General features: G+C 34.5%; 1 protein-coding gene and 1 pseudogene across 1 annotated transcript in view; both read left to right on the forward strand.

The window, feature by feature from the left end:
* LOC130221156 (receptor-type tyrosine-protein phosphatase delta-like) overlaps positions 1–4,870 on the forward strand; it is a 105,394-nt pseudogene extending 100,524 nt beyond the window's left edge.
* Positions 4,871–8,051: 3,181 nt separating this feature from the next.
* The window catches only part of LOC130231206 (receptor-type tyrosine-protein phosphatase S-like), an 83,744-nt gene continuing 64,295 nt past the window's right edge, over positions 8,052–27,500 (forward strand). The window contains 8 exon segments of the mRNA XM_056460683.1: positions 8,052–8,238; positions 14,052–14,055; positions 18,070–18,127; positions 18,129–18,171; positions 21,737–22,006; positions 24,112–24,693; positions 26,719–26,861; positions 26,942–27,083. Coding sequence (XP_056316658.1) covers positions 8,082–8,238; positions 14,052–14,055; positions 18,070–18,127; positions 18,129–18,171; positions 21,737–22,006; positions 24,112–24,693; positions 26,719–26,861; positions 26,942–27,083 — 1,399 coding nt within the window. The 5' untranslated portion in view covers positions 8,052–8,081.

Consider the following 27,500-nt stretch of genomic DNA (forward strand, 5'->3'; position numbering starts at 1 on the left):
GTTAAGAGTCCTTAAACTTTATGCAAATGAAGAGCGACTTTTTTGAGAAACAGCCAATAGGAGCACCAGTAGAGCTCACATGATCCTCTCTCAGCTCGCTCAGAGGCTGGTTGTATTCTCCGTGCTGTAGACTTACACAGACTTGCGAAGATAATATACTAAGGATTTGAAAATATAAACTGAGGATTATATGTAATGTAGCATTGCATAGATGCAAAACCTTATTCATTATCCCTTCTTTTTGCGCTTTAAACATTTGCTTTGAATGTAATTGTGTTTTATATAGCAAGCTTTTCTTCGTGAGATTCCCCCATAATAATATATCATGATGTTTAATTGGCAGGGGTTTCTACATTTTGGTCGTCCCTCTGAAAAGGCAGAGAGCAGGAAACTTCCAGAATTTATGGAGCGATCCAGACGAGATGAACATTGATGAGGTACTAAATAATTATACTTAATTTAATACTTTTTTCAATTTTAATTAATATATGTCATTGTCGACATGTTTGTTCAAAGTTGAAAGCACATGTTGGTTCAGGGTTGGTTGTGGTTAATTTGTCCTGTTTTGGTTTTCTCCAGCTCTGCTGAGGGAGATTAATGGCACCGGTCGCTCTGTTCGTTTACGGAGGCAGGCGGAGGCAAAACCGTACATCACTGCTCATTTCCAGAATCTTCCTGCTGAATTCAAGCTAGGAGATGGACATGTGTATGGAGCCTTCCTGAACCGACCACTGGTGAACGGACAGGAGTATGTGTGCTTCGTGCTGGCTATTCTCGAACTGGGCCAGAATGTAAGTCCACTCTATTATTTTGGGGTCTGCAGTGATAATGTACTGTATAGGAACATAATTCTAAGGATTCACAAGATGTTGATACTTATTTTTTAAAACGGGAAATGTGGCATTGAACGTATAAAATGGATTTGAAAATGTTAATAAATAAGGTCCTGTGTTTTCAGACACTGTATGTTTATATTCATATTTAGTAATACACTATACCATTATTTGGTGAAATAACATGATTTTTGATCATAACAATTTAAAACATCTGTAAAAACATTTTATAACTGTCATTTTTTAGACAAAAATACTTTAAATGACAATATTAGAAATTTTGAAGAAATGTTATCAGACAAACATTGAATCAAACAAATTAAATAAATAAAAATAGTAAATAAAACAAAAGTAAATTTTTTGCACAAATAAATCCAGTTAATCCAAAGAAATTGTATTTTAATTTCAGTTAGAGCAAATGTTGATGCAATTTGATTCATAAATCCTATATTTAAAGCGCACCAATTTTACCTCTATTACAAGGTGTCAGATAAGCATTTGGTGTCTCCAAAACGTGTCTGTAAAATTTCAGCTCAAAATACCCATTTCAGCTCAAAATACCCATACCCAGATTATTTATTATAGACTCCAGAATCTGCTCATTTTGGTGTCTGAATACAGTGTAGCTGTTTTTGTAGCCTGTGGCTTTAAATGCAAATGAGCTGCTTCTCTCCGTCCACCATTTCCATGTGAGTGTCTGCTTCTCATCATGCGTTATGTCAGATAAAGCAGTAAGTGATAGAGACAGACACGGATGAAGCTAAAAATACAGCTCATTAGACAAAAATACCAAGTAAGTTTATTCATGCATTTGTGGTGGAGTTTATTCAAGCCTTTCTGAAATGATGAATCATATATATATATGCATGCACATTTTCTGACACCATGCGGCCGTGATGATAATAGCAGTTAAGAATTACATAGCGATTTTACTGTCTTTATTACAAGCATGCTCTGTTTTAAAAGCACTTTAAACTTACAAAACTTATAAAATTAGCAGAGAGTTGTAACAAATAATTTTAATCCCAGTTTATTTGCAAGACAAAATGTTCTGCGGATGTGTATACATGTTATTATAGAAAATACAGTACAAATATAGTACAAATTCATCATTGTTTGAGTATGATTATAAATCCACTGCTTATTTTAAAATGCTGCATTGATGTATCGGGGCAAAGTTTACAATTTATTTCAAACAAACAAACAAACAAACCAATCAGTCAATAAATATTGCATGTTACAAATTGATTGTGACTTGTAATGGCCTAATGACAGTCATGTTTATGCCTTATTTATGACAAGTTATGTTATGTGTCATAGTAATGTCAAGTTGTCATCTCAAACAATGTTCTCTTTGCATTTAAATGAACATAACTGAGTGAATTGACAGTTGTAATAAGCATGCATAAATGTCATGCATATTCATGAAATTTCATGTAATAATTAAAAAATTGGCATGAAAGTATTATGAGCAGCCCCTTCAAGTAAAGTGTCTCCCAAATGGATTTATTAATAATAAAATACACAATGAAATAAGCCATAAAAGCATCTTATATGGTACCTATTGTGCTGTAAAAATAATTAACAGCACAAAAATAATTATTTTTAAACATATTTTATGCTAATGTGCTGATCTTTGATTGACAGACTGTCTACTCCACAAGCCCATTCTCTGATGCGGTGTTGTTCTCTGATGTGGAGCCACAGCCAATCGTAGATGAGGAAGAAGGGCTTCTGTGGGTGGTTGGACCAGTGCTGGCCGTCATCTTCATCATCAGCATCGTCATCCTTATCCTTCTCTTTAAAAGGTGAGACAGACAAGACAAATCAGCAGAAAAAGAGATTTAAAGAGGTGAACCACAGTTAAAGAGGATTTTAGATTAAATGACATATGCATGATGTAGGTATGTTCAGTGTTTCATTGCTGTAAGACCTAAATTTCATAATTCTTTAAAGTCTTAAAAGCGAGTTTTAAAATTTCAGATGGAAAAATTGAATATACATTTTCTCAAATGCGCTAGGCTCTACAATTTAATCTGCTACTATAGACTCAGTGACGTGCGGTGAGGTTTGTGGCTGGTGAGGCACTGACTCTTTCAAAGTCAAAAGTCAGATTTGCAGACATATCCACCAGATATATTTGCCAACTACCGATTGTGTTTCGTTATAATACCAGCATTCTTTCTATACACATGGCAGGTACATATTAGGCCAAGAATGTAAAATGTATAGTGATTAAATATGCCTCCAAAAACACCCAGCTAGATGCTACAGAGAACTATAAGCAGCACACACAGCACCACGGCGGATGCTCTCTCTCTCTCTCTCTCTCTCATTCATTCACACACACACACAAACAAACAGCACCACGGCAGATGCACACACTCTTGCTTGCTCTCTCTCTCTCTCTCTCTCTCTCTCTCTCTCTCTCTCATTCACACACATATAATTCGTACACGGGTCTTACCTACAGTACTTGTAAATGAAGTCTTGACGTGACTTGAATTACTTTGAAACTATCGTGCTATCTTCTGTCCCGTCCTATAAAGCAAGCCCTTTAGCTCCGGCATTGGTCCTCAACTATTTATTCACGTTTTGATTGAAAGTCCAAGTTTGATAAATTTTAAAGCTGATACCCGCAATTTTTGCAGTCAGTCAGAGCAAAACATAAAATGACCGACTCCCATTGAACTTTACTACGTAGAAGAACAGCAACTAAACAAGAATAACATGAGCTCACGTGCACCCTCTTCAGTGCGGCAGAGATACTTCCAGCCTCACCTCTCCTCCTGTCTTTTCAGTGCGACTGTATGTCAGATTCTAACACTAAATATAGACATACGTGAAATACTTTACCTATTATATGGAAAGTGAGGACATATAATAAAATGTCTACAATGTATAAAACATTTTAATAAAGCATTACATTGGTAGCATACACTGAGTAAGCAATCAAGCCAGTTTGCAAGTGATTGCGCAATCTGATGCGAGGCACAGCTCGCTTCCTACGCTGTAATTGACAGGAAACACGCAAAATACAGCGATTTTGATTATAAAATTGATTGAAATCATTTCAATCATACAGAAATTGCATTTATAGCACAGATCAGATATTTATTTTATCATTAGTATACATGTCATGGTGGCAGATGATGATCCCTTGACCCCACGTCTCTGCTATAGACATTGTTAAATAGGGTTTGCTGTTCATTTACTCACCCTCAGGCCATCCAAGATGTACGCGACAAAAAGTTTAGCTAAAATTGTGCTCCTTCGATATTCGTAAAATGCAAGTCAATGGCTAAACTATTTCCTGAGACTACTGTTGTTAAATGTAGGTATTATGAAACAATACAATTGTTCTGCAAAAGAAACTGAACATTATTTACTACATAAATACCTTTAATAACCACTACAAATTGTTCTTTTTGTATGGCCTGAGGGTAAATAACTCTTTGGGTGAACTATCCTTTTAAATTTGAATAATTTGAAAGAATGAAAGGTTAAAACTGAACAAAAATGAGAGACATTTGATATCTTACTACTTCAGAAGCTGATTTCATTTATCCCTTATTCTTTTTTTTCTTTCCTCGCCTTTATCTGCACACCATCCAGCAAACCAGACAGGTCTGTGTATTATGTTTCTCTGTAAATCGCATTATGACCCAAATGCAATAGAAACTATTTCCTACTAAGTGAGTGTTGCTTTAATGCTCCTGCGCGTGTGATGTTACAGGAAGCGGGCAGAGTTGGAGGGCAGGAAGTGCAGCTTTCCCAGCAGCGGTAAAGCCATGAGTTCCCAGCATCCATCTGACCCCGTGGAGCTGCGCAGAATCAACTTCCCAACGGCTGGTAATATATTACTGATGAAAAGACCTATCACAAACACACACACGCAGGTACAGAGTGCTGAAGAGTCTACATTTCAGTCCTTGTGATGCACACACATGCACACGCTGACAATATCAACACAGTGTTGGTTTTCTTTTCTAGGTTTGCGCGCATCTATCATCGGTTATCGGCGGTTATCAAGTTAGTTGTGGTTTTTGGAGTCTATATTGACTGCTTAACCTCCATTCGCACATATGCAGTAACTGGATTGGCTTTTCCATGCTCTTAACTCATTTGGCTTATAACGGGGCTTTTTCTACTCTGACTTCATACACTCTTTCCATTGATAACTAATGATATTTTCTCTTCCCTAATCCTACTTCTAAACCCTTACGTTTTTAAGACTGTGTACAGTTGAGTTATTTCTGGTTGATTTCAGGTTTTAGTTTCTATAGATGAGAATTTATCTGCAATATGCACATCTATAACATATCTTTAACCAGCTCTTTAAGGCATGCAAGTAACTGCAGTCAAAAACTGTATTTTTTTCCATGCACCAAATAAATTTGACATTTTAGACTTTTGACTTTTCATAAAGACTTTCTTTCAGTCTAAAGTAGACTGAAGACTGAAATTTTTTTATTTTTAAGTGTTACTTTTGTTGTCACTCTTTCAGTTTGTTTGTAGAGTTCTGTTATAGTGCGTATTTTAAAGGTTGTTTTTTGTCATGTTTTCCTCCTGCACTGAGACTTTTCAGTAGCACTCGCATATTCTAAACTGTTTTATTTATATCTATTTTTTTTTAAATTTATATTTTTTTTACAGAAGGATATGTTAATACTTAATTTACATGATTACATACAAAATAAATGTAAAAATGTTCTAAAAAGAGAAATCCATAAGCCTCAAAAATGTTACAAAATACATTTTCATATTTCTTTTATTAGGTTTTTACATGGAACATCAATTACAACATTAATTTTAGAATTATCCTTCCATGTTGTTGTTAACACAAACCCAAATAAACACTTTCCTCCCTCAACAGCCTATAACTTCCCCTTAAAAAACTAAATAAACATAATTAAGTAAACTAATAATAATAATAATAATAATAATAATAATAATAAAAATAGTAATAAAGATAAATAAATTTGAAAAATGAAAAAAAAAAAAAGAAATGTAAATATGTATTCATATGTTATTGGCCCACACACAATCTGCACGTGCAGAAATCTGCAAATTTCCGCAGATTTTTAGCCCATTATTAAGTGTATTTATATACTTTGTAAATGTGTGTAAATTTAAATTTATTTACTATTTAAATTAATTTCACTAACATTATTAACTAATATAAAAATGTTCATTTGATTTATTTACAATACAGTTTGTAAAGTAGATATACAGTAGTAGATATATTATACAAGAGACTTGCTTTGTTTACCAAATAAGTGGATCTGGATTTGCATCGTAAACATTAAATGCAAGTTAAAAATGTACTATTTTTTAGATTATATATTAAGTTTTTAGTTATGATACTCCTAAAATTATTCTGCATAAATATACAGATTTTTTACTAGATTTTCTCCAGAAATAGCAAAAAATGTCTGCAGATTCTGTCTGGTCCTAGTTATTGCTCAGTTTATGTATCAAGAGAGTTAGCCACCAGATAATCTAAAAAGGGGCGCCACAACTTGTCAAAGGTCTTTAAAGAAGTGAACACTTCTTTTATCCATGCATCAAAAGAGGTTGGAGAGACATGTTTCCACTTTAAAAGGATGAGATGTCTTGCTAGTAAAGTGGCAAAATACATTTTAATAAAAATTTTGAACATGACTTCATCAAGTGTTCAGATTTTGGTGCCTGAAATGTATGCAAATTAGTGCATATTTAACTAAATAATGCATATATTTCAGGCACCAAAATCTAAACACTCTACGAAGTCATGTTCAAAATGATTTAAAAAAACCTGCAGTGTCTTGCCTTAAATAGGGACATAAAAGAGATCAATTTGGCCTAGTTATAGTAAAGTATACAGCATTAACCATTGCTGGTCTGCATAAAACATTGTGTTAACCTGTGCTGATCTGCGTCTTCATTGAACAGGCAGGGTTTGCAGACATGACGTGAACTCTTCTTCTCAGTTATATTGTAAATGCAGCAGTATTGATTTTTGCTTTAAGTTTAATTTGATCTGATTCAGCAGTTTCATTGTGCATTTCATCTTGCTTAGTATTTCTGACTGTATTGTAATCTATACTCTCCCACGCACCGATTCAATATAGTTTTGATTTCATATTTAGAGATTCTAGAGTGGGATGTTTATTATTTATTTAAGTGGAAACTTTTAAGTGCCCTGTGCCGGCAAACCCTTCCCACAGCCACTAAAATATCATGAAGTGATGTTCTGTGAGGCTGTTACTTTAAGAAATAAACATTGATGTATATTTCTTTATATTTTGTGTTATTATTTAATTAAATAATTTAATGATGATTATAGTTGCCAAGTGCCTAGACCAGTTTTTCTTCTTCTTCTTCTTCTTCTTCTTCTTCTTCTTTCTTCTTTTCTTCTTCTTCTTCTTCTTCTTCTTCTTCTTTCTTCTTCTTCTTCTTCTTCTCTTCTTCTTCTTCTTCTTTCTTTTCTCTTCTTCTTCTTCTCTCTTCCTCTTCTCTTCTTTTTTTGATTTCAATTTAAAACTAAACTATAATAAATATAGCCCAATTTTTTAGATGACAAAAAATAATGCAAATGCTAAATGCTGCAACCAACATTACTTAAACTTTTGTTCAAATTTGAATGAAATATAAAAATTAAATAATAGCTAAATAATAAAAATAGCTTAATTTAAAAATTCATATCTTACTGTTTTACTTTATAAATGACTCCAGAAAAAATATTAAATGATAAAAACAATGTGAAATGTGGTTTAAAATTTGTTAATCAATTAATTAAAATAATTGACAAAATGTAAAAGAAATTAGAGTACAATGAAAAGATTTGATCAAGTAAAATGGACATCAACGCACTGAGGAAGGTGTTGAGCTGAAATTTGGGTTTATATTTCCGAACAATGTGAAATAATAAAATTATATAATGAAATGTCTCAATGAGTGCAGGTATAAGAACAATGCACCAAAATTAAACATCGCAAGACGCAATGCATACTTCACTGTTGAATTAAGTAAAATGTGTAATAATAATAATAAAAACGAGAGTCCTAAATTGTCTTGTACTGTGAAACACAAGATATTGTGTAGAGGAATAAAATAAAACGGAATAATGTGTGCTATTTTGCATAACTTATGCACAAAAATATCACCCTTGTAAAGATCCAAGCTGTTCACGAAGGTGTGACTGTAGTGTTTGTTTGTTTGTTTATTTCAGAGGACCAGCTCCCCGCGGGTTTCCCATCTATAGACATGGGCCCTCAGCTGAATGTGGTGGAGCGGTCTCGCACCGCTACCATGCTGTGTGCAGCCAGCGGGACGCCTGACCCCGAAATCACCTGGTTTAAAGATTTCCTGCCCATTGACACACACACTCACGGCCGCATCAAACAGCTGCGCTCAGGTGTGTGTGCTGAAGGAGTCACGCTCTCTCAGCTCTTCTCCTCATTTGTTTAAAGGTGCACTTAAGAAATGTCCAGCAAACAATGTGTAATGGACATAATTTACATATATTTTTATAAGGATGTGTCTCACTTATATGAGATAAAAAGTCATTTTTTTTGTAGCTTTATACTTGATGAATCAGGATGATTCTTATTGAGGTCACATGATCTGAGTTTTGCAGACTTTACTAATAACATTCAATGCGTGATTCAACCACATGAGCCATTAGAGATGGACCAATATTAAAATTCTGGCTGATGTGATCATTATGCTGATTAATATTTTCATATGTGCCAAATATTAAAATTAGATAATATTTTCACTTTAATCTAGGAAAAACATATTAAGTATAAACATGATTTAGAAAAGCAATGATTTAGCAATAATAGTACATAATATTGCCAGTTTTTCATTATATTTCTATTGAATTTTATCTTCACACTTACAGTATACATATGAAGTTCAATACCTTATTCAATAATTCAAGAAGAAAGGTAAAAAATACTAACAAAATACAAATAATACAACAATGGGGCAACACGGTGGCTCAATGGTTAGCACTGTCGTCTCACAGTAAGAAGGTCGCTGATTCGAGTCCCGGCCGGGTCAGTTAGAATTTCTGTGTGGAGTTTGCATGTTCTCCCCGTGTTCTCGTGGGTTTTCTCCAGGTGCTCCGGTTTCCCCCACAGTCCAAAGGCATGCTCTAAAGGTTATAAAAGGAATTATATAAGCTAAATTGGCCGTAGTGTATGTGTGAAAATGAATGAAAAAACAACACAGCAAGAAGGTCACTGGTTTGAGCCTCGGCTGGTTCAGTTGGCATTTCTCTGTGGAGTTTGCATGTTCTCCCCTGTTCGTTTGTGATTCCTCTGGGTGCTCCGGTTCCCCCACAAGTCCAAAGGCATGCACAATAGGTGAATTGGGTAAGCTAAATTATCCATATTGTGTGTGAATGAGAGTTGGGTGTTTCCCAGTGATGGGTTGCAGCTGGAAGGGCATCCGCTGCGTAAAACATATGCTGGATAAGTTGATTCATTGTGCGGTGGCGACCCCTGATTAATAAAGGGACTACGCCGAAATGAAAATAATGAATGAATGAAAATAAAACGCAAATTATGAAGGGACAACATGGTAGCTCAGTGGTTAGCACTGTCGCTTCACAGCAAGAAGGTTGCTGGTTCGAGTCCCGGCTGGGCCAGTTGCATTTCTGTGTGGAGTTTGTATGTTCTCCCCGTGTTGGCGTGGGTATAAGTGAATTGGGTAAACAAAATTGAACGTAGTTTGAGTGTTTGTGAATGAGTGTGTATGGGTGTTTCCCAGTATGGTTGCAGCTGGAAGGCATCTGCTGCATAAAACATATGCCAGAATAGTTGGCGGTTCATTCCGCTGTGGTGACCCTTGATAAATTAAGGACTAATACAAAGGAAAATGAGTGAAAATATTAATATTAACATATGTAATAGTTATGTTAAATATAAATATTTCTATTTAAATTCAATTAAAAGGTTATCATATAATTTAATGACATCTTTTTAGAAGCATAAATCTAAAAGTACTTCAAAACCAATCAAAAACAGAAAATACAATATAAATTTAAAAGACACATATAAAAGAGAGAAAAAAATGGCCGACCAATGCGACAATCCATGACAACAACTTTCATTCAACAGACTTATGTACACACAACCTCTCTGAGTGCACCTTTAAAGAAATCCTGTAGCCTAGTATCCTATCTCACACACACATACACACACACACACACACACACACACACGCACAAAACATACACATACACACACATACACACACACAAAGTCTCAAACACACTGTTTTTGCTGTGTGAGAACCTTAAGTGATAAATGTGCTGTCTCTCTTTCTGTGTTTTAATCTACAGAGTCCTTTGGTAAGTGTGTTATTCTGAGGCACAACACACACTCACAAATGTTCATGCACAAAAACACACAAACATGTCGTTACTGGTAAAGCGCATGATATATCTAATAAAAACTTCCCCTAACAATATAGTCACCCTCTCTCCACGCACAAACTGTAGCCAGAGTGTAATATGCTAACACACATAAGTCACATATACTGTATCTACTGTAGTAGTAGTTAGTCCTCCTTACCCGAGCGCTGCCCCTCTAACATGTGGTATCGAGCCTCTCGCTTCCACTTTCACTTACGTTTTCTGGCTCCCTCCTTCACTGGCTCACTCTTTCACTTCTCCAAACGCTCACTGCCCTCGGCATTGGATTTCCTGCATCACAACCCCCTCTCACTCTTCCAGATCTCTCTCTGTTTCTCTCTTTCTTTCTCTCACTTTGTTGCCTAGATAGGTTTGAATGTCCAAATGCTGAATGTTACAGTGGCTTCTCACCCAAAAACCGTGGCCTTTTTTGGCTTTCCTCTCTCTGGGCTTGAGTCTACCTGTCTTAAGTCTCTGTGTTCTTTTCAATTCACTTTATGGATTTTATGATTGGCTTTCTTAGAAAATGGAGCTGTCATCATGAGGTTGTGCTATTATTACTGACAAAATTTTCTGTCATGTTTATAATTGGGTGAAATAGTGATATCTTTTATTGTGATATTGATATCTGGAATTTTAGTGGAAAGAGGCTTTCATTAGCGGATCCTTAGCTTTTTGTTTTCATTTCAAATCCTTCAAAAGTGATGAGGAAATCGGGTTATGAAATCACAATTTGAAAATAGTTGCAATTAAATGGCAGATGCTTATGTACATGTCAGGGATGTCTGTATAAAGGACCCAAAAGCAGTGGATTTCAATTCAATAGGTTAAGCAAAATAAAAAACATTAAAAAAGACTCAGCAACTTGCTGAAATCTAGAGCAGATCATGGACTTTAGTAAAAATAAACTGAAGACTGGACCACAGGCAATGTGTCACAATATAGGATAAATTCCAACAAAAATTAGTAGCACACAGTAAATCAGAGTGGGATAAATTTCAGTCAAAAATAAAGCAAGTCTTCGTCCAGGCCTGGTAATACAGGAAATAGGCAATGGCAAGGCAGGATCAATTCTCCAGCAGGGCAGACCAAACCAGAATGGCTCCAAGAACTGACAGAGAATACAGAGATAAAACAAGAACAGACTGACAAGAAAGCTGTAAGAAACCCAACACTCTGGCAAGAGGAGAAGTGAAACACCCTCGATATAGGACCAGCAATCAGCAGAAATGAAAGGCAGGTGGCAGTAAACAAGTGAGGCTACTAATTGGCAAGACGATCAGCTGTGTAAAGTTACACAGCAATTTGGAGACAAATCAGAACGTTGTCAGAAAGAAAAGATCGAAAACGCTGTCAGAAAAGAGAGAGAAAGCAAAGTTCAAACCCGGGTTCTGACAGTACATCTTATCATAAACTGCTAATGTTTACATTTTGTTAGCTAGCATGCTAGCGGCTTTATTCACCAACCTGCTGCTTTCAAAACTTTTTAAGATCATGAATTCTTGTTATGAAATCCTCACATGATCTCACATAGCAGTTATGGATGTTAGCTAAAGCTAACAGCTTGGCTTTAGAGAAGAAACTCCAAGTTCAGCATCTCAATGGGGTAGGGGAGAGCAGGGCACAAAGTAAAAAAAAAATTGGCCAATAATGAACAAAGTTATGGGGTTAGTTGAACCTTTTTTTTTTTTTTTACCAATAACACACAAGCCTCTCCTACAAACAAGCACTGAAAGTATGACTGCCGGATCTATGATTTCTGTGCAGTATCGCCAAAAGTGCCAGGAGCTAAAATTTTACTATTTACGCAAGTTGGAACAGACAGAGGGTTAGTTATAACACATGCTTATAAAATCAGATTTCACACAATTTATTTAAATTCAGTTTACTTTAAATAGCATATTTCCTCATACTTAACTCTTTACTTACTTATCTCTACCATATTCTTTTTATTCTACATAGCACAGCATGTTTATTTATTTATCTATTGAATCAACACATTTGGATTCATTTGCATTATTATCCATCATTATACAACGCGTTTATTTGCATTATTAGCAATAAAATAATTTTTGTCTATTAAAAATATTTTTATTAAAAAACATTTTTTATTTAAAAAGTTCTCAACATACACTCACAAATTCACAAAATACACAAAATTCAACAATAATTTTGTTAGTTTATTTGGTGTCCAACAGTGTGTGGCTTATTTGTAACAACCTGTTACTATTTAATTAACTCATTTCCTTCAACACTGAGTTCAAAACTCTTTTTAAATGAGTAGAATTATCTTTTAGTAAATTTTGAGTTAACTACACTCATTTCATTTGATAAATTTGACTGTTCGGTTTTACAGTGTATCATTCCCACTCTTTTCTCAAATCGTATGCTGGGTCAAATCAAAGGTTACTATGGGCATCTCTGTTTTAGATTATGAACGTGTTCTACACACTATGAAAATAGGTATTTCTAGTACTTTTTACCCAAATGGTTCTTTGGGCAACAACAACAAAAAAAAAGATTTTCTATGGCATTTCTGTAAAACAATCTTTAGTTTTTCCATTCACTTTAATTTTCAAAAGTGTAAATGAAGGTTTGAGGTTAAAACATACACATTTACTAAATGTAGTTACTTAGTAAGAATCCAGTGATGTTTTTGTTATAGAAAGGAAAAAATCTAATCATATTTGAAAAACAATACAAACATTATGATCATAAATATTTATAAATGATGGAAAATTTTCCGTTCTTTTCAGTTAAGGCGACCTCTGTTGTCATCTCGAAAAAGGCAACACTTTGCACTTAAGACAAGAAGAGTCTCCCTCCTCCCCTCTTTCTCTTTCTTGCACTCTTTTTTTAGCTGTTTCTATTTTTTTTTCCTTCTATCTTTCTGTTTTCTTTCTCTGTATATCTTTTTCACTCTCTTTCTCTATCACTTTGTCTTTTTCTCATTCTCCCTCGCTGCACTAACTCGTCTTCTCTTTAATCTCCCATCTGCTTTCATTCTCACACATCCAGGGGGTACACCTATCCGAGGTAAGAGACTAAAGCTACCCACCACATCTATCCTCACCTTATCACTCTCTCTCTCTCTCTCCTTCTTTCTCTTCTCCTGTCTCTCTTTTTCAATCTCTCTCTTTCTCTATCTCTCTGATTGTTTGACTAACCGTGTCATTTTCAGAGACTGTTTTTATTGTGATTAATTGTTTGGGTTCTGTCACTATGATAAAACAACCTCCCCTTTACACAGATTCTCTCTGGATGTCTTATCTTTATGGTGAATTAAAATCAAATAGACATTCATTTTGTGAGCTGATAAAAAATGAAAGAGGATTTACTTGAGTGCTTGTTCAATATGGGCTTTTTTTCGGTTGACAGAGTGATGTGCTGAATTTGTAACCACACATTAGTATTTACTACTAGTTTTACCTAAGGCAGAATATAGCCAGAGTAATATGCTGCTGGTAAACGTTTGCAAAATTCAAAAATAGCCCGGTGCCGTTTTCTATTCTTGTGCTAATGTATTATTGAAACGGGAAGCTTGCAGGAAATTTTAAAGACTCATTCCTAAAACAAACACATTCTCACTCAAGCTTGTCATATTTTTATGCTTGGTTGGGCCCCCTTGGGTTCCCCTTGGCATAATTTTTTTGACATTCAGAGTGTTCCATTGCTTTAAATAGTTTGCCCCTTGTGTCAGATGTACTTAATTCTTACATGCATGTGTCAAAGTATAATTTTTTTTTTTATCTTCCATTGATATTTTTTAAACATTTGACCAATTCCTACCCTAAACTTAACCACTTAACAAGTACAGTGTATTACAAGTCTTATGGAGCCATGTAAAATCATTGTGAGCAACAGAGTGAAAGTTTTACTGCTATAAATACACAGTTGAAGTCAGAATTATTACCTCTCATAAATTATTAGCCCCCTTATATTTTTTCCTTGATTTTGTTTAACAAATGATTTTTTTCAACACATTTCTAAGCAAAATATTTTATTAAATATTTTGCTGATTTATTTTATTTTTTGCGATGATGACGGTACATATGTTTTACTAGATATTTTTCAAGATACTAGTATTCATCTTAAAGTGCAATTTAAAGGCTTAGGCTTGGTTTGTTCTGTAGACTATCAAAATAAATAGTTTAAGAAGGCTAATAATACTAGCTTTATATATATATATATATATAATATATATATATATATATATATATATATATATATATATATATATATATATATATATATATATATATATATATATATATATATATATATGCATATATATATATATATATATAAATATAGTGTTTTTTAATTATTATTAAAAACTGCTTTTATTCTCGAAAATAAGAAAAATATATATATATGTTTGTGTATATATGTATGTGTTTATATGTATGTGTATTTATGGCAATATATTTTCACTGAACATCTTTAGAAATAGAAAGATAATACATTTAAATGTATGCGAACTATTGGGGAAAATTACAAACTACAAAATTTCAACAAAATTTTATACATTATTTGTTTCTCTTCAATTTTAGTCTTTTTTTTATAGTTACGTTTGGGTGAATTAATTTTGGACCGTTATCATAAGTTATTTTCTTGGATTACCTCCATACTTGGATTCATTACTGAATAATTTAATGTATATGTTCAAATATAAAATATACTTGTGGTGTCCATACACAGATCCACAGTTTGTGGAAAATTTGTGTAATATTTTATGCTATATTTTGAGGTTTGATATTGTGATTATAAAACATTAACCATTAACCTTTCTAACTGACAATAAAGAACAAGATAAATCAAACAAAACCATTAACCAATCTAACTGAAAATATAGAACAATATAAATCAAACAAACCAATAAAACTACAGTTAAAAAATGTAAACGTTACGAACATCTTTGAATATCAAAAATATATTTGAATGTATATGGAAAAATAGACCAATATAGACCAGCCTAAAGAAGAGTTCAATGCAAAATACCATTATCTTTCATATATTGTTTCTCAAATTTGTGGATATATACTGTATATGCGCTATGGGGTCTTGATCAAGCCTTAAAATGTGATAATGTGTTTAAACCTACATAAATAAGAGAAGGGGTATTCTCAAAGTCGAGATCATATTATTGGACAGATGAGTCATATAGTTTTTGGTCGGTTGTCCCTGAAGGCTATAAATTTTAAATAAGTATATCACATAAAAAGTGCATTTAGACAGCTTCAAAGCTAGATGTCACGGACTAAAAGGCACAAAAATCGTATTTAATTTTTATGGGGTCTTTAAACTTTCATATTTGGTCCTCTCCCAGTCTTGAATTGCTGCGTCAGTTTTTTTAACTGAAAAAAGAAAACTATGATATACTGCGTGCTGTGATGATAATTTTTAATAGAGAAGCCGATATCAGGGATGAATTGTAGAGTATGTTGTTGTTTTTGGCTTTAGTATGCAAAAAGAGAAGAGATTAACCGAATAGTCTTATCTTTTGAAATATAGAGCAATCCTGACTTCAGTTGTGATGTCAGTGACTCATTTTACTCGTTCTCATTTTCCTGAAAAACTCTTACTCTACTCCAATTAAACCATTTTAATGCATTTTTTCTGACACTCTTCTGATCCCTCTGTGGATCTTTCACTTCTTTCTCCTTCTAATTAAACATCATTTTCATTTTTCAGCTAGACATTTCTACTTGGATGAAAAATCTGTCTTTTTTTCATGTTGTCTTTTTTAATGGAGCGTTTTAGAGTCTGCTCTACTTGCAGGTGCAACAACGTGTGTGTCTTTTTGGAGTCTGTCTGTCCGTCTCTATATCTAACTATTAATATTTAAATAATGTTGAAGTGGCTGACTGCTTTTACTTTCTTTTTTCCCTGTTTTTGGCAAGGACAGTTGCTTGTTTTTTTTTTCCTCGTAAGATTTTAAGGCATCTATATTTTATCTTTAAAAGTGTCAGAGTGTTTTTTAATGCTCTGATGATTTGTATAGGGTTTAATTCTCTTGGAAATTGTCATTTTTTGTTGATATTTACATGCAAACATTTTAACTGACATTGACATGTTTGATTAACAGTTAATAAAATGTTCCAGGTTGAATACACTGCTTTTAAAAAATGCTTTAAAATTTACTTTATTACTGGCAAATTTGGTTGCAGTAATACTGTAAAAATGTACAAGTGCACTGTAAATTTTACAGTATTACTGAAAGTTTTTTACAGTATTACTGGAAGTTTTTGCATTATTAATAGCAATTTTTACAGTATTACAGGCAAAATTTACAACGCACTGTAAATTAACTATTACAACTGTGCTGTAGTTTTAAAATTTTCTGATTTTTACAGTATTACTGCTAACCAAAATTGGCAGTAATACTGTACATTTTAGAGCATTTTTTAACAGCATCTGTGGCATATCAGAAAATAAGTTTTACTTTACCTTGTAAAAAAACATTACATAAATATTATATGTAAAGTATTGCAACAATAATTATACTGTATGTACAGTAAAACAACCATATTTAAGTCAAAGGAGCAAACCAAGTATAAGAAATGTATACTAGTTTTTATGAACTAGTTTCGAGAGGAGCATGTGAATAATTGATCACAGCTGGCCTCTCATCCGTAATCAGGAATAGTCCAATTAGATTGATTCAAGACCGAACTTGCCCCTTCTACCTTATCTTCATTTTGGAAGAATCCCCCCTTCCACCCCATCTCCTCGTTTTCCTCTGTTTAGCAGGGGGAGCTCTCGAGACCCAACTGATATTGGACCCCCTTATATGCTTATTGACCAGGCGGGAGCCCTAGACTCAATTATCTCCGAGCTTCAGGGTTCTCTCCCGGGACAGCATGCCAAACCTGCCTATTAGCATCAAGCATATCTAAGTGTGAACTGTTGAAATGAAATTTAGAAATATTTAAATGTTGTGATTTTTTTTTAGTTGACAGGATTCATTTTGTCTATATAGATCATTGTATATATTTAAATTTAGTTTGATTGGGCTTTTATTTAGGAAAACTGATTGGGTGTGTGAGGCACTAAGTTTTATAGTAGAGATACAGTAAACACATAATATAATACCCAAATGACTTGCCTAATTAAAGAAACTTACCTAATTATGGCGGCGACGCAGTGGCGTGGTAGGTAGTGCTGTCGCCTCACAGCAAGAAGGTCACTGGTTCGAGCCTCGGCCGTGTCAGTTGGCGTTTCTGTGTGGAGTTTGCATGTTCTCCCTGCGTTCACGTGGGTTTCCTCCGGGTGCTCCGGTTTCCCCCACAATTCAAAGACATGCGGTACAGGTGAATTGGGTATGCTTAATTGTCCGTAGTGTATTAGTGTGAATGAGTGTGTATGGATGTTTTCCCAGAGATGGGTTGCCAGCTGGAAAGGCATCCGCTGCGTGAAACATATGCTGGAATAAGTTGGCGGTTCATTCCGCTGTGGCGACCCCCGGATTAATAAAGGCACTAAGCTGAAAAAAAATGAAAGAATGACCTTAAATTGAACTTTAAGCTGATTACTTTTGCAAAATAACTAGTGAAATATTATGTACTGTCATCATGGGAAAGACAACTATTGTTTCTGATTTTCTTTGGAAATTAGACATTAAAACAATTACATATCTGAATACAAAAATGTTTAACATAATATTAATGTAATATAAACGATCTCCTTTACTATGTGTCTGTCCGTGAATACAGTTCAACTTGTACAGATCCAGAAAATTCCTTCCAAAGGACTGGTCTGGCTACTGTTTATCTTTGCGTTGTAAATGTTTTGCCCTTATATGTGCATGTGTATCCAGGTGCGCTACAGATTGATCAGAGTGGAAGAAACTGATCAGGGTAAATACGAGTGTGTCCGCGACAACAGTGGAAGGAACGCGCTACTCAACACCAGCTAACCTTTACGTCAGAGGTACAGTTTTGAGCTACTTATCTGAATGCTGTAGAATTACTGTAGACATCAAAACCTGTGACTAACACGTTCTTGTGAATAGATACACAGTGTAGTCTGCTTCTTCTTAGATAATCTCCTTCTTACCTTAGACTTTATTTGTTATTTCTCCCTGTTGGCTCACCCCACCGGACCCCTCTGTAGAGTTAAGAGATGGTAAGTGCCGTTCCTGTCAAACCACTGCTGTGTTTTCTTACTATAATCTAGGCCTCAGACCCTCACATCTGCATAATCCTCCCCTCCACTGGGATTCCCTCCCTGCAGACCATCTAACTCACTCTCCTAATACTTCATATGTCATTTGACACTAATCCGCCATATTTCACCTGATCCTACTTAACTGCATTCCATAGCATCATGCTAATAGCAAATGATAGCATGGTAATACCGTGTACTCGTTTGAACTTTTTACAAAATTACTTTTTTTTTTACACTAGGTTGTTTGTATGTTGATGTTATAACATACTGGGAAGTTAAAGCATCATTTTCTGTATATTCTCCATTCATAAGTTGTAGAAACGTTTGTAAGACAACATATGTAATGTAAAACCATAAAATGACTTACTGTAATACTATAGAATATATAACTATAAAAATATTACATCAACTTAACATGTTACATTAAACATTTAAATAAACATTTGCAATGAACTTCCTTATGTTAACAGTTACATTATTTAAAGGGATAGTTCACTCTAAAATGTAAATTCAGACATTAATAACTTCATTATTAGCATTTTGAACTGTTCCAGTGTTGTATGTGCATCTTTCTTTTTATTTTTAACTTTTTATAAAATGAAAGGTATAAAACACAATGGAGTTTAGTGGGGGAAAAAAGTCATTTACAACCAAAAGCATGGAAACTGAAATTGGCCTGAGGTACATTAAATATTACATAAAATTTACAAAATCTATTCTGTGATTATTTTGCATCATTAAAAGAGTAATAAAAGCTTGAAAGGTTTTTTAATCTTTTTAATTTCTCCTTTTGTTATCTTAAATACAAAAGAAGGGCATACAGCATTAGTTCAAAACATACTTTATAAAGTATTTAGTAATCTCTATTATGTTTTATGTCTACATTTACCAATGCATCATTTTTAGGCATGGGACAATAATTGTTTTCAAGGTATTGACCTTATTCTGCCATCCGGAAGTGCACTTGTTTTTGCGATTGTTTTAGAATTTCCGATTCATTTACCAATGGCATAAAAGTCAACTACTTGCTCTAAAAACAGGTCTTTGCATGACTATACAGACAAAGCAGAATAATATAATGAGACAATATCAGTTTGCAACATTAAGCAGCATAACAAGCTGTTTTTAAAGTCTAAAAATGAATGGAAGTGAATGGGACCGGAAGTCTCAAGCCAAAAATAAGCTGAATACCGCGGTTTGGAAAAGTCAAAGTTTTAAAACCACCAAAAATTTTCTGCTATACCGTTCCTAGGGTATATGTAAGATCTTTTTTATTTATTTTGTTTTTTTTTTGTTTTTAGGACAACAGAATCTCCAGCAGAAAAGATTTCCAAAGATGCCTTTTCAAATTGTATTAAAATCTGTGTTTTTGAAACAAATGAAGACAGCAGAAGTCAATGATTCATTGAAAGATTTAGCCTGACATGTTTACTGCGCCAAAATATTTTAAATGTTTCTCAAAATAAAATATATTGTGTTGAATGGGGAAAAGTTTTAGTTTTTTACCCAGACATTTTAAAAGAATCTATTATAGAGCAGTCATCACAATACTGTGAAACTGTGATATTTTTATCCAAGGTTATCATACCGTCAGAATATTATGCCAGCCCATGCCTAATCATTATAATCAAAAGTTATCTAATGTTATATTGTTGTCCTGAGCTAACATGAACTACCAATAGTTTTATTTTTGTTTATAAACATTAACAAAGATTTATTAATGCTCTTTATTGTTGATTATTAATGTTAGTTAACACAATAAAATATCCTAATTTAATGATTTTAAAATTTATATAAATTATTTAACTAATTAATTAAAAAACAAGACCTTATTGTAAAGAGTTAACAAAAAATATACATTAACATACTTTTAAAAAATCTTAAAATCTTATTTTTCTGCATATCAGTAGTGAAATATCACCATTTTGGGTGCCATTTTATATTAAGTGGCCTTGACTAATATGTACTTACATCAAAATATAAATACAATGTACTTACTGTGTTCATAACAATGCTGTAGAATTGGCATGGACAGAGTGGACATGTCCCAACCAATATCCACCTGCTACAGAAATGTCCCCACCAATAATTTAATCGCCTTGAAATTAATATAATGCTCCGTCAACTTACAGTAACCAAGAAGTGTAGAGAGGAGATTTAATCGTGTTCTCTTTCGGGGCCTTCCTTCCACCAAACACAAACAGAGTGATTGGCTGGGCCTTTTTTTGCTGCCAAGTGACTGACAGCTGTAGTTACGTATGGATGAGAGAAGTGCCAAAACAAGGACATTTTTTTTAGTCCTCTTTCACTGTGCAATATGTGGACATAAGGAGCTACTTTTCAAAGTCACTAAGAGTCAAGTTCGCTATGAGTCCACCATAATAATATTAACCAAATAATCGAAATTTAGTATCTATTTTGGCTTCCATGTTTATAATAAACAAAAATAGGAATGAAACAGTTTCATATGACTCTAAATTTCTTTACATTCATACCTCCTCAAAGCCCGATTGCAGTAAAATCATGTAAATTGTCTTTTACAGCAGAGGATAGTAACAATTTTAATTGTTATTTGTATTATTAAGCTTTTAAATCCTTTATTTGTGTTTTTAAAAGCTTGAAAGCGAATTTGTGCTGTTCTATGCATGATCTCTAGGAGGTAAATCTACGCCCTTGGTTTATAATGTGTTGAAGAACACTTCTGGTGCTATCGAGGTGGGATATGGGTAAGGAAACCAAAAGCTTTAGTGGTATGGGTAGGTTTAAGGGTGGGTTAAGGGGTAAAGGATGGTCAACAGTGTAATTAAGGATGTAATTACACAAATGAATTACAGATGTAATTACATGTAGGTATTTAATCAAGCATAAGTACAATGGAAAAATATGTATTTACACAATAATTAACAAATTATTAATTCCATTGTAAGTACATTGTAAGTACATATTAGTTATATATAAGATAGGACCTAATTTTGTTTTCACTGTATATTTTAGATCCTTATAAGTTTTGCATCTGCTTGGATATTCTGCCATAGAACAGTGTTAAAAAATTTGTATCACTTTTCTCATGTTCATCTCTAAATCACTGGCATGTCTATTTGATGAGTTTCTTTTTTAATTCCTATATTCACATTACAAAAAACATAACATAGTTTGGCACATTAAAAAACCCAGCTACATCTTACCTTGCTCTTCTCCACAACACAGATTGATAACCTGCAGTATACAACATCTCGAGTGTTCATCTGTCATACACAGTGCTCTCTGTAGCATCAATAATGTCTTTAGCATGAGTTAATAAATGGCTCTCTATCTTTCACACCCTCAGTGCGGCGAATCCCTCCTCGATTCTCAGTGCCACCGATGGATTATGAGATCATGCCGGGAGGAAGTGTGAACATCACCTGTCAGGCGGTGGGGGTTCCTATGCCATATGTCAAATGGATGCTGGGAGCCGAGGATTTGACACCAGAAGACGACATGCCTATTGGGCGAAATGTTCTGGAGCTCACCAATGTACGCCAGTCTGCCAACTACACGTGTGTCGCCATGTCTACACTCGGAGTTATCGAAACTGTTGCCCAGATCTCAGTTAAAGGTACGCAGGAGGGATGTTAAAAGACTCTTTGAAGATGCTTAAAGGGATAGTTCAGTCGAAAATGCTAATTCTGTCATCGTTTATTCACTCTTCACTTCTTCCAAACCTGTTTGAATTTCTTTCTTCTGCTGAACACATTTTTAAGAAAGCTGGAAACCGGTAACCACTGACTTCCAGAGTGTTTGTTTTTCCTACAATGGTTACAATGGTACAAGTCAATGGTTACAGGTTTTCAGCTTTCTTCAACATATATTCTTTTGTGTTCAACAGAAGAAAGCAAATCCTACTACTTGAGAACCACTTGAGTGGGATTAAATTAAAATTTTGGGGTGAACTATACGTTTAATGCTATTGAAGAAAGAAAACAAAAAGCATTTAGTTAAAGCTGTGTTTTATGGGCTGAGGCACTATTTAGGAAGTACTGTTTCTGATGTTTGTTTCATGTCATACTAAACGAAATATAACCTCATAAGCAGGACAAATTTTGCAGCAGCCACCAATGGCTGAATATTTATTGGGCATAAACGTTTGTAGCAGGCATAAAAGTCTGTGTGCATGGTTTAATTAAATGACTGACATGACAAAATGGGCCAAGTACAGTATGTTATTGTTGTTTACTCAAGTAAAAATGAGACAGACCAATAAACATATCACTATAATATGTCTGAACTGTAAAGTATTTCTTAATAATATTGTCATAGTATTTCAATATTCATTTTAATATTGTATATAGATAAACAATATTGTTATTTATTGTAACTAATGTATATGTTTTTTAAACATTAAATAATAGCTTTTTTCATTTAAAAGCTTTTTTGGCAGTAATTAAATAAACCACTATAATTCTATTGACGCGTTTCTTAAAATCAGTAAGTCTAATATATATATATATATATATATATATATATATATATATATATATATATATATATATATATATATATATATATATATATATATATATATATATATTCTAAAACTACTGTAAAATTACTAACCAACTGATATTTTTCTTTGAATCATTACACTGCACCATTGAAAAGATTTTGTAATGTTTCCAAAAAAGCACTTTCAATGCTTTGGCAGTATTATTTGGTTGAAAAAAAAAACGTAAACAGAAATATTATGACATACTGTTACTATTTATAATACTTTTTAAGAGGCTCCACATACACTACATGCAAAAAGTCTTGTTGCCTATCCAAGTTTTAGGAACAACAAATAATAACTTGACTTCTAGTTGATCATTTGGTATTAGAAGTGGCTTGTGTGAAAGGCAAAGGCCTCTAGATTACGCTTATTTTACCAAAATAAAATATGATCATGCCTTGATATTTAATTGATTTAATTAGGACAGTAATGTCTGACTTTGCTTAGACAAAAGAACTTTGATGAGGAGGCTGAAGTATGAGATGGATCGCTATCCTGCTAAAGAATTTGCCCTCTCCTGTAGTTTGTAATGTAATGGCCACACAAACGTCTTGGTAGCTCAGGCTGTTGATGTTGCCATCCACTATGCAAATCTCTCACACACCCATATTGAGTGTAACCAAACCATGATTTTTCCTTCACTTGACTGATTTCGGTGAGAAGCTTTTGGCTCATGCGGGTTCCAAAATGTCTTCTGCAGTATTTGTGATTATTGGGATGCAGTTCAACAGATGCTCAACTAGAAGTAAATGATCAACTAGAAGTAATGTCAGGTTGTGAAGTAGGCAGCACAACTGTTTTGCAAAATTGATAATAATTTGCCATTTTATTAAGCATCACATGATTATTTAAAAAAAATCAATAACTAAATAAGACTTGTCTAAATAAGACTGCTTAAACTTCTGTATATACAGTATTGCTACTCTCTGATGATTTAAAGTGCTTTTTTATCCTCATTTGTAAGTTGCTTTGGATAAAAATGTCTGCTGAATGAATAAATGTAAATATAAATATGACTTCTTAAGGATCATATAATACTGAAAGCTGGGTATTAAATTCAAAACCAAAGATTTTAGCTTTGAATCACAGGAATAACATGTACTGTATCACACTATACTTGTTTCATATTTAAAATACAATTTCCTAATTTCCCCATCTCCTTCTCTTTCTCCCAGCTCTTCCCAATCCTCCAGGAAGCCCAGTTGTTATGGAGCGATCTGCCACCAGCATTACTCTCATGTGGGACAGTGGAAACCCACACCCCGTTTCTTACTACATCATCCAGTATCGTCCCTCCTCGTCCACCGACCCCTTCAAAGAAATCGATGCAATTGCAACAACCCGCTACAGTGTTGGTGGGCTTAGTCCCTACTCCCACTACCATTTCCGGGTGGTAGCGGTGAACTCAATCGGTCGAGGCGCACCGAGTCAAACCGTGGACGCTCGAACGGCCGAACAGGCGCCCAGTTCCCCTCCTCGCCGGGTCAGAGGTCGAATGCTGAGCGGATCCACAGCCATGGTGCAATGGGAGGAGCCAGAGGAAGCCAACGGCCAGGTGGTTGGTTACAGGGTCTATTACACATCAGATTCATCGCTGTCTGTCAGCCAGTGGGAGAAGGAAATGGTTCGAGGGGCCAATTTTTTGAACATACGAGACTTGACGCCCAATAAAACCTATTATATTAGAGTACTCGCCTTCACCGCAGTCGGAGATGGACCTCTTTCCAGTGATTTGCACATCATTGCCAAGACAGGAGGTATGCGGAATGTGAAGTTGAGATTAGTTTTTGTTTATGTTTTCATTTTAATTTTCAGTGGTGGAAGAAATGCTTAAATCATCAAACATCTAAGTAAACATGCTGATATTCAAACAAATTATTACTCTAGTAAAAGTAAAAAGACGTACTTGTTTATTACTACTTCAGTCAAAGAGCAAAACTACTTGATTGTAGTATTAAAAGTAAAATGTACTTATTGATGTTTATTTATTTTGCTAACTAAATGTTCATTTTATTGCCATAACCATACTGATGATGATAATCCAAGTGTGCAAGCAAGTGAAAATAACATAAAGCCTAGTATATGCTATAGCCTACCCTGTTCAAAGAGTAATACACAAATATGGGAATGTCCAGATTCAAGCATTTCATATAGTTGGGCTTAAACGGGTTGACTTTTTACAGCAGATTTAGTTCACACACAACTGACAGCTGTGACCTAAATATGATTTCATTTACAATAATAAATGCTGAAATTCAGCTTTAGTAACTCACATTTCGTGCCTTCAGTCACAGGAACTCAAGCTGAGAAGATCTGATTTAAACTAATATTGCATCAGTTTAAAATTCCATGAATCTTTTACTGGAGACTCAAACTGACCAGATCAATTAACTGTAGCCTCACTCTGGCTGTATCAATTGAATCAGCGTGTCATTAACTGTAGCCAAAGAGCTTAGAATGACCAAGAGGCGACACTCAATAGAAAGTTCCATTGCAATAGTAATGCCCAGCAACAGCCCTGTGATTCCGCCATTCTGGAGTGAAATCGATCGGCTGTACATTGGATCTTATTGCTGTCGCCATGGCAAGCAGCTGCTTTGTTTTTTATGTATTTATATTAAAGCTGAGATACAACCTGAAAGACTTATAAAATGCTGTTGTTCTATTGGAATTTTCATTCCAAAATGGCCGCCGCGGCATCTAGTGGCTGTTTCACAAATCACACTAGAGTGTCGCCTCTTGGTGATTCTATGCTCTTTGCTGTAGCCTCACTCTGGCTGAATCTTTTGAATCAATATAGCGGTAACTATAGCCTTAATCTGACTAAATCATTTTAATCAGTATATTGTTAACTGTAGCCTCACTTTAATTAAATCATTTGAATGAATATGTTACATGTGGACTCACTCTGACTGGATCATTTAAATCAGTGAGCCATTAACTGTAGCCTTAATCTGACTGAATCATTTGAATCAGTATATTGTTAACTGTAGCCTCAATCTGACTGAATCATTTGAATTAATTTAGTGGCTAGGCTCAATCTGACTGAATCATTTGAATTAATATAGTGGTAACTGAAGCCTTAATCTGACTGAATCATTTGAATCAATATAGTGGCTAGACTCAATCTGACTGAATCATTTGAATTAATATAGTGGCAACTGTAGCCTCAATCTGACTGAATCATTTGAATCAGTATATTCTTAACTGTAGCCTCACTCTAATTAGATCATTTGAATCAATATATTACTTGTGGACTCACTCTGACTGGGTCATTTGAATCAGTGAGTTATTAACCGTAGCCTCACACTGACTGGATCATTTGAATCAATGCATCATTAACTTTAGACTTACTATGAATCATTTGAATCAGTGAGTTATTGACTTCAGAACAGAGGCTATTGGATCTTTTCAGTTCAAAAATTAATGGTTCACTACGATTTGTTATGAATTTAACAGAGTAACTGACCATATTTAGCTCATTTACAAATGGGATACCACTACCACATGTCCTAACACAACAAATAATACATTTAAAACAAATACACATAATAAATACATATAAGTAGTGGCAAAAAATGCAATATTTTCTTTTGGAATTAAGTAAAAGTAAATGTTTCCTAAAAAGAAAAATATTCAGAAAGCAAAGATTCTTTAAAAATGTCCTTAAGTACAGTAGTGAAATAATACAAATACTGTCCACCGCTGTTAGTATTGCAGCATATTTTGTTTCTGTTGCATCATTTTCTAAGCATCGTCTTTTTGCCTCTGCTCATTCCTAGTCCCGTCACAACCCACCGAGCTGAAGGCAGAGGTGAAATCAGAGACCAGCATCCTTCTGTCGTGGATCCCTCCTGCTCACAGTGGCACAGATGCCATCACTGGCTATGAGCTCATTTACAGACTTGGAGACCAGCCAGAGCAGGTACACACACAGACACGCTGAACGTTTTCATTTTGTAGCGTCTGGTTTAATGCTAATTACTTTAAACCCCTCTCCTGCAGAAAATAACATTTGATCCAAGCTCCAGTTATCTGCTGAAGAATCTGAAGCCGTTTTCCACCTACGTATTTCAGCTAGCAGCGCGCAGTAAACATGGCCTGGGGGCTTTTACAAGTGAAATCACCGTTCAGACTCCACAAACACGTATGTTCTGTCTAAAGCTCTTATAAAAACAGACGCAAATATCTTTATGCTTGCTGAAAACAACAAGCTGTGTCAAGGGATGCTGCTGTGCTGGCAGGATATTTGACCAACCAGTGAGATACACTTGCTTAATCAGTTCAAACCGGTCCATCAGGTTATCCAGCTACTATATATTTTGCAGCTTTTTTCAGCTTTAGGCTTTTCAGAATGCTTCACACTGGTGGACTATACTTGTAGGGTGGGATGTCTTGATTTTAGAAATTTCATGAGTCATGTACTGGAGACTCAGGGCCCTATTTTAATTATCTAAGTGCAAAGTCTAAAGTGCATGGCACAAAAGCATTAAGGGGTGTGTCTGGATTCACTTTAGCTATTTTAAGGATGGAAAAATACGGTGTGCGCCGCAGCGCATGGTCT

The sequence above is a fragment of the Danio aesculapii genome, chromosome 1, assembly GCF_903798145.1.
Source record: "Danio aesculapii chromosome 1, fDanAes4.1, whole genome shotgun sequence".
NCBI lineage: Eukaryota > Metazoa > Chordata > Actinopteri > Cypriniformes > Danionidae > Danio > Danio aesculapii.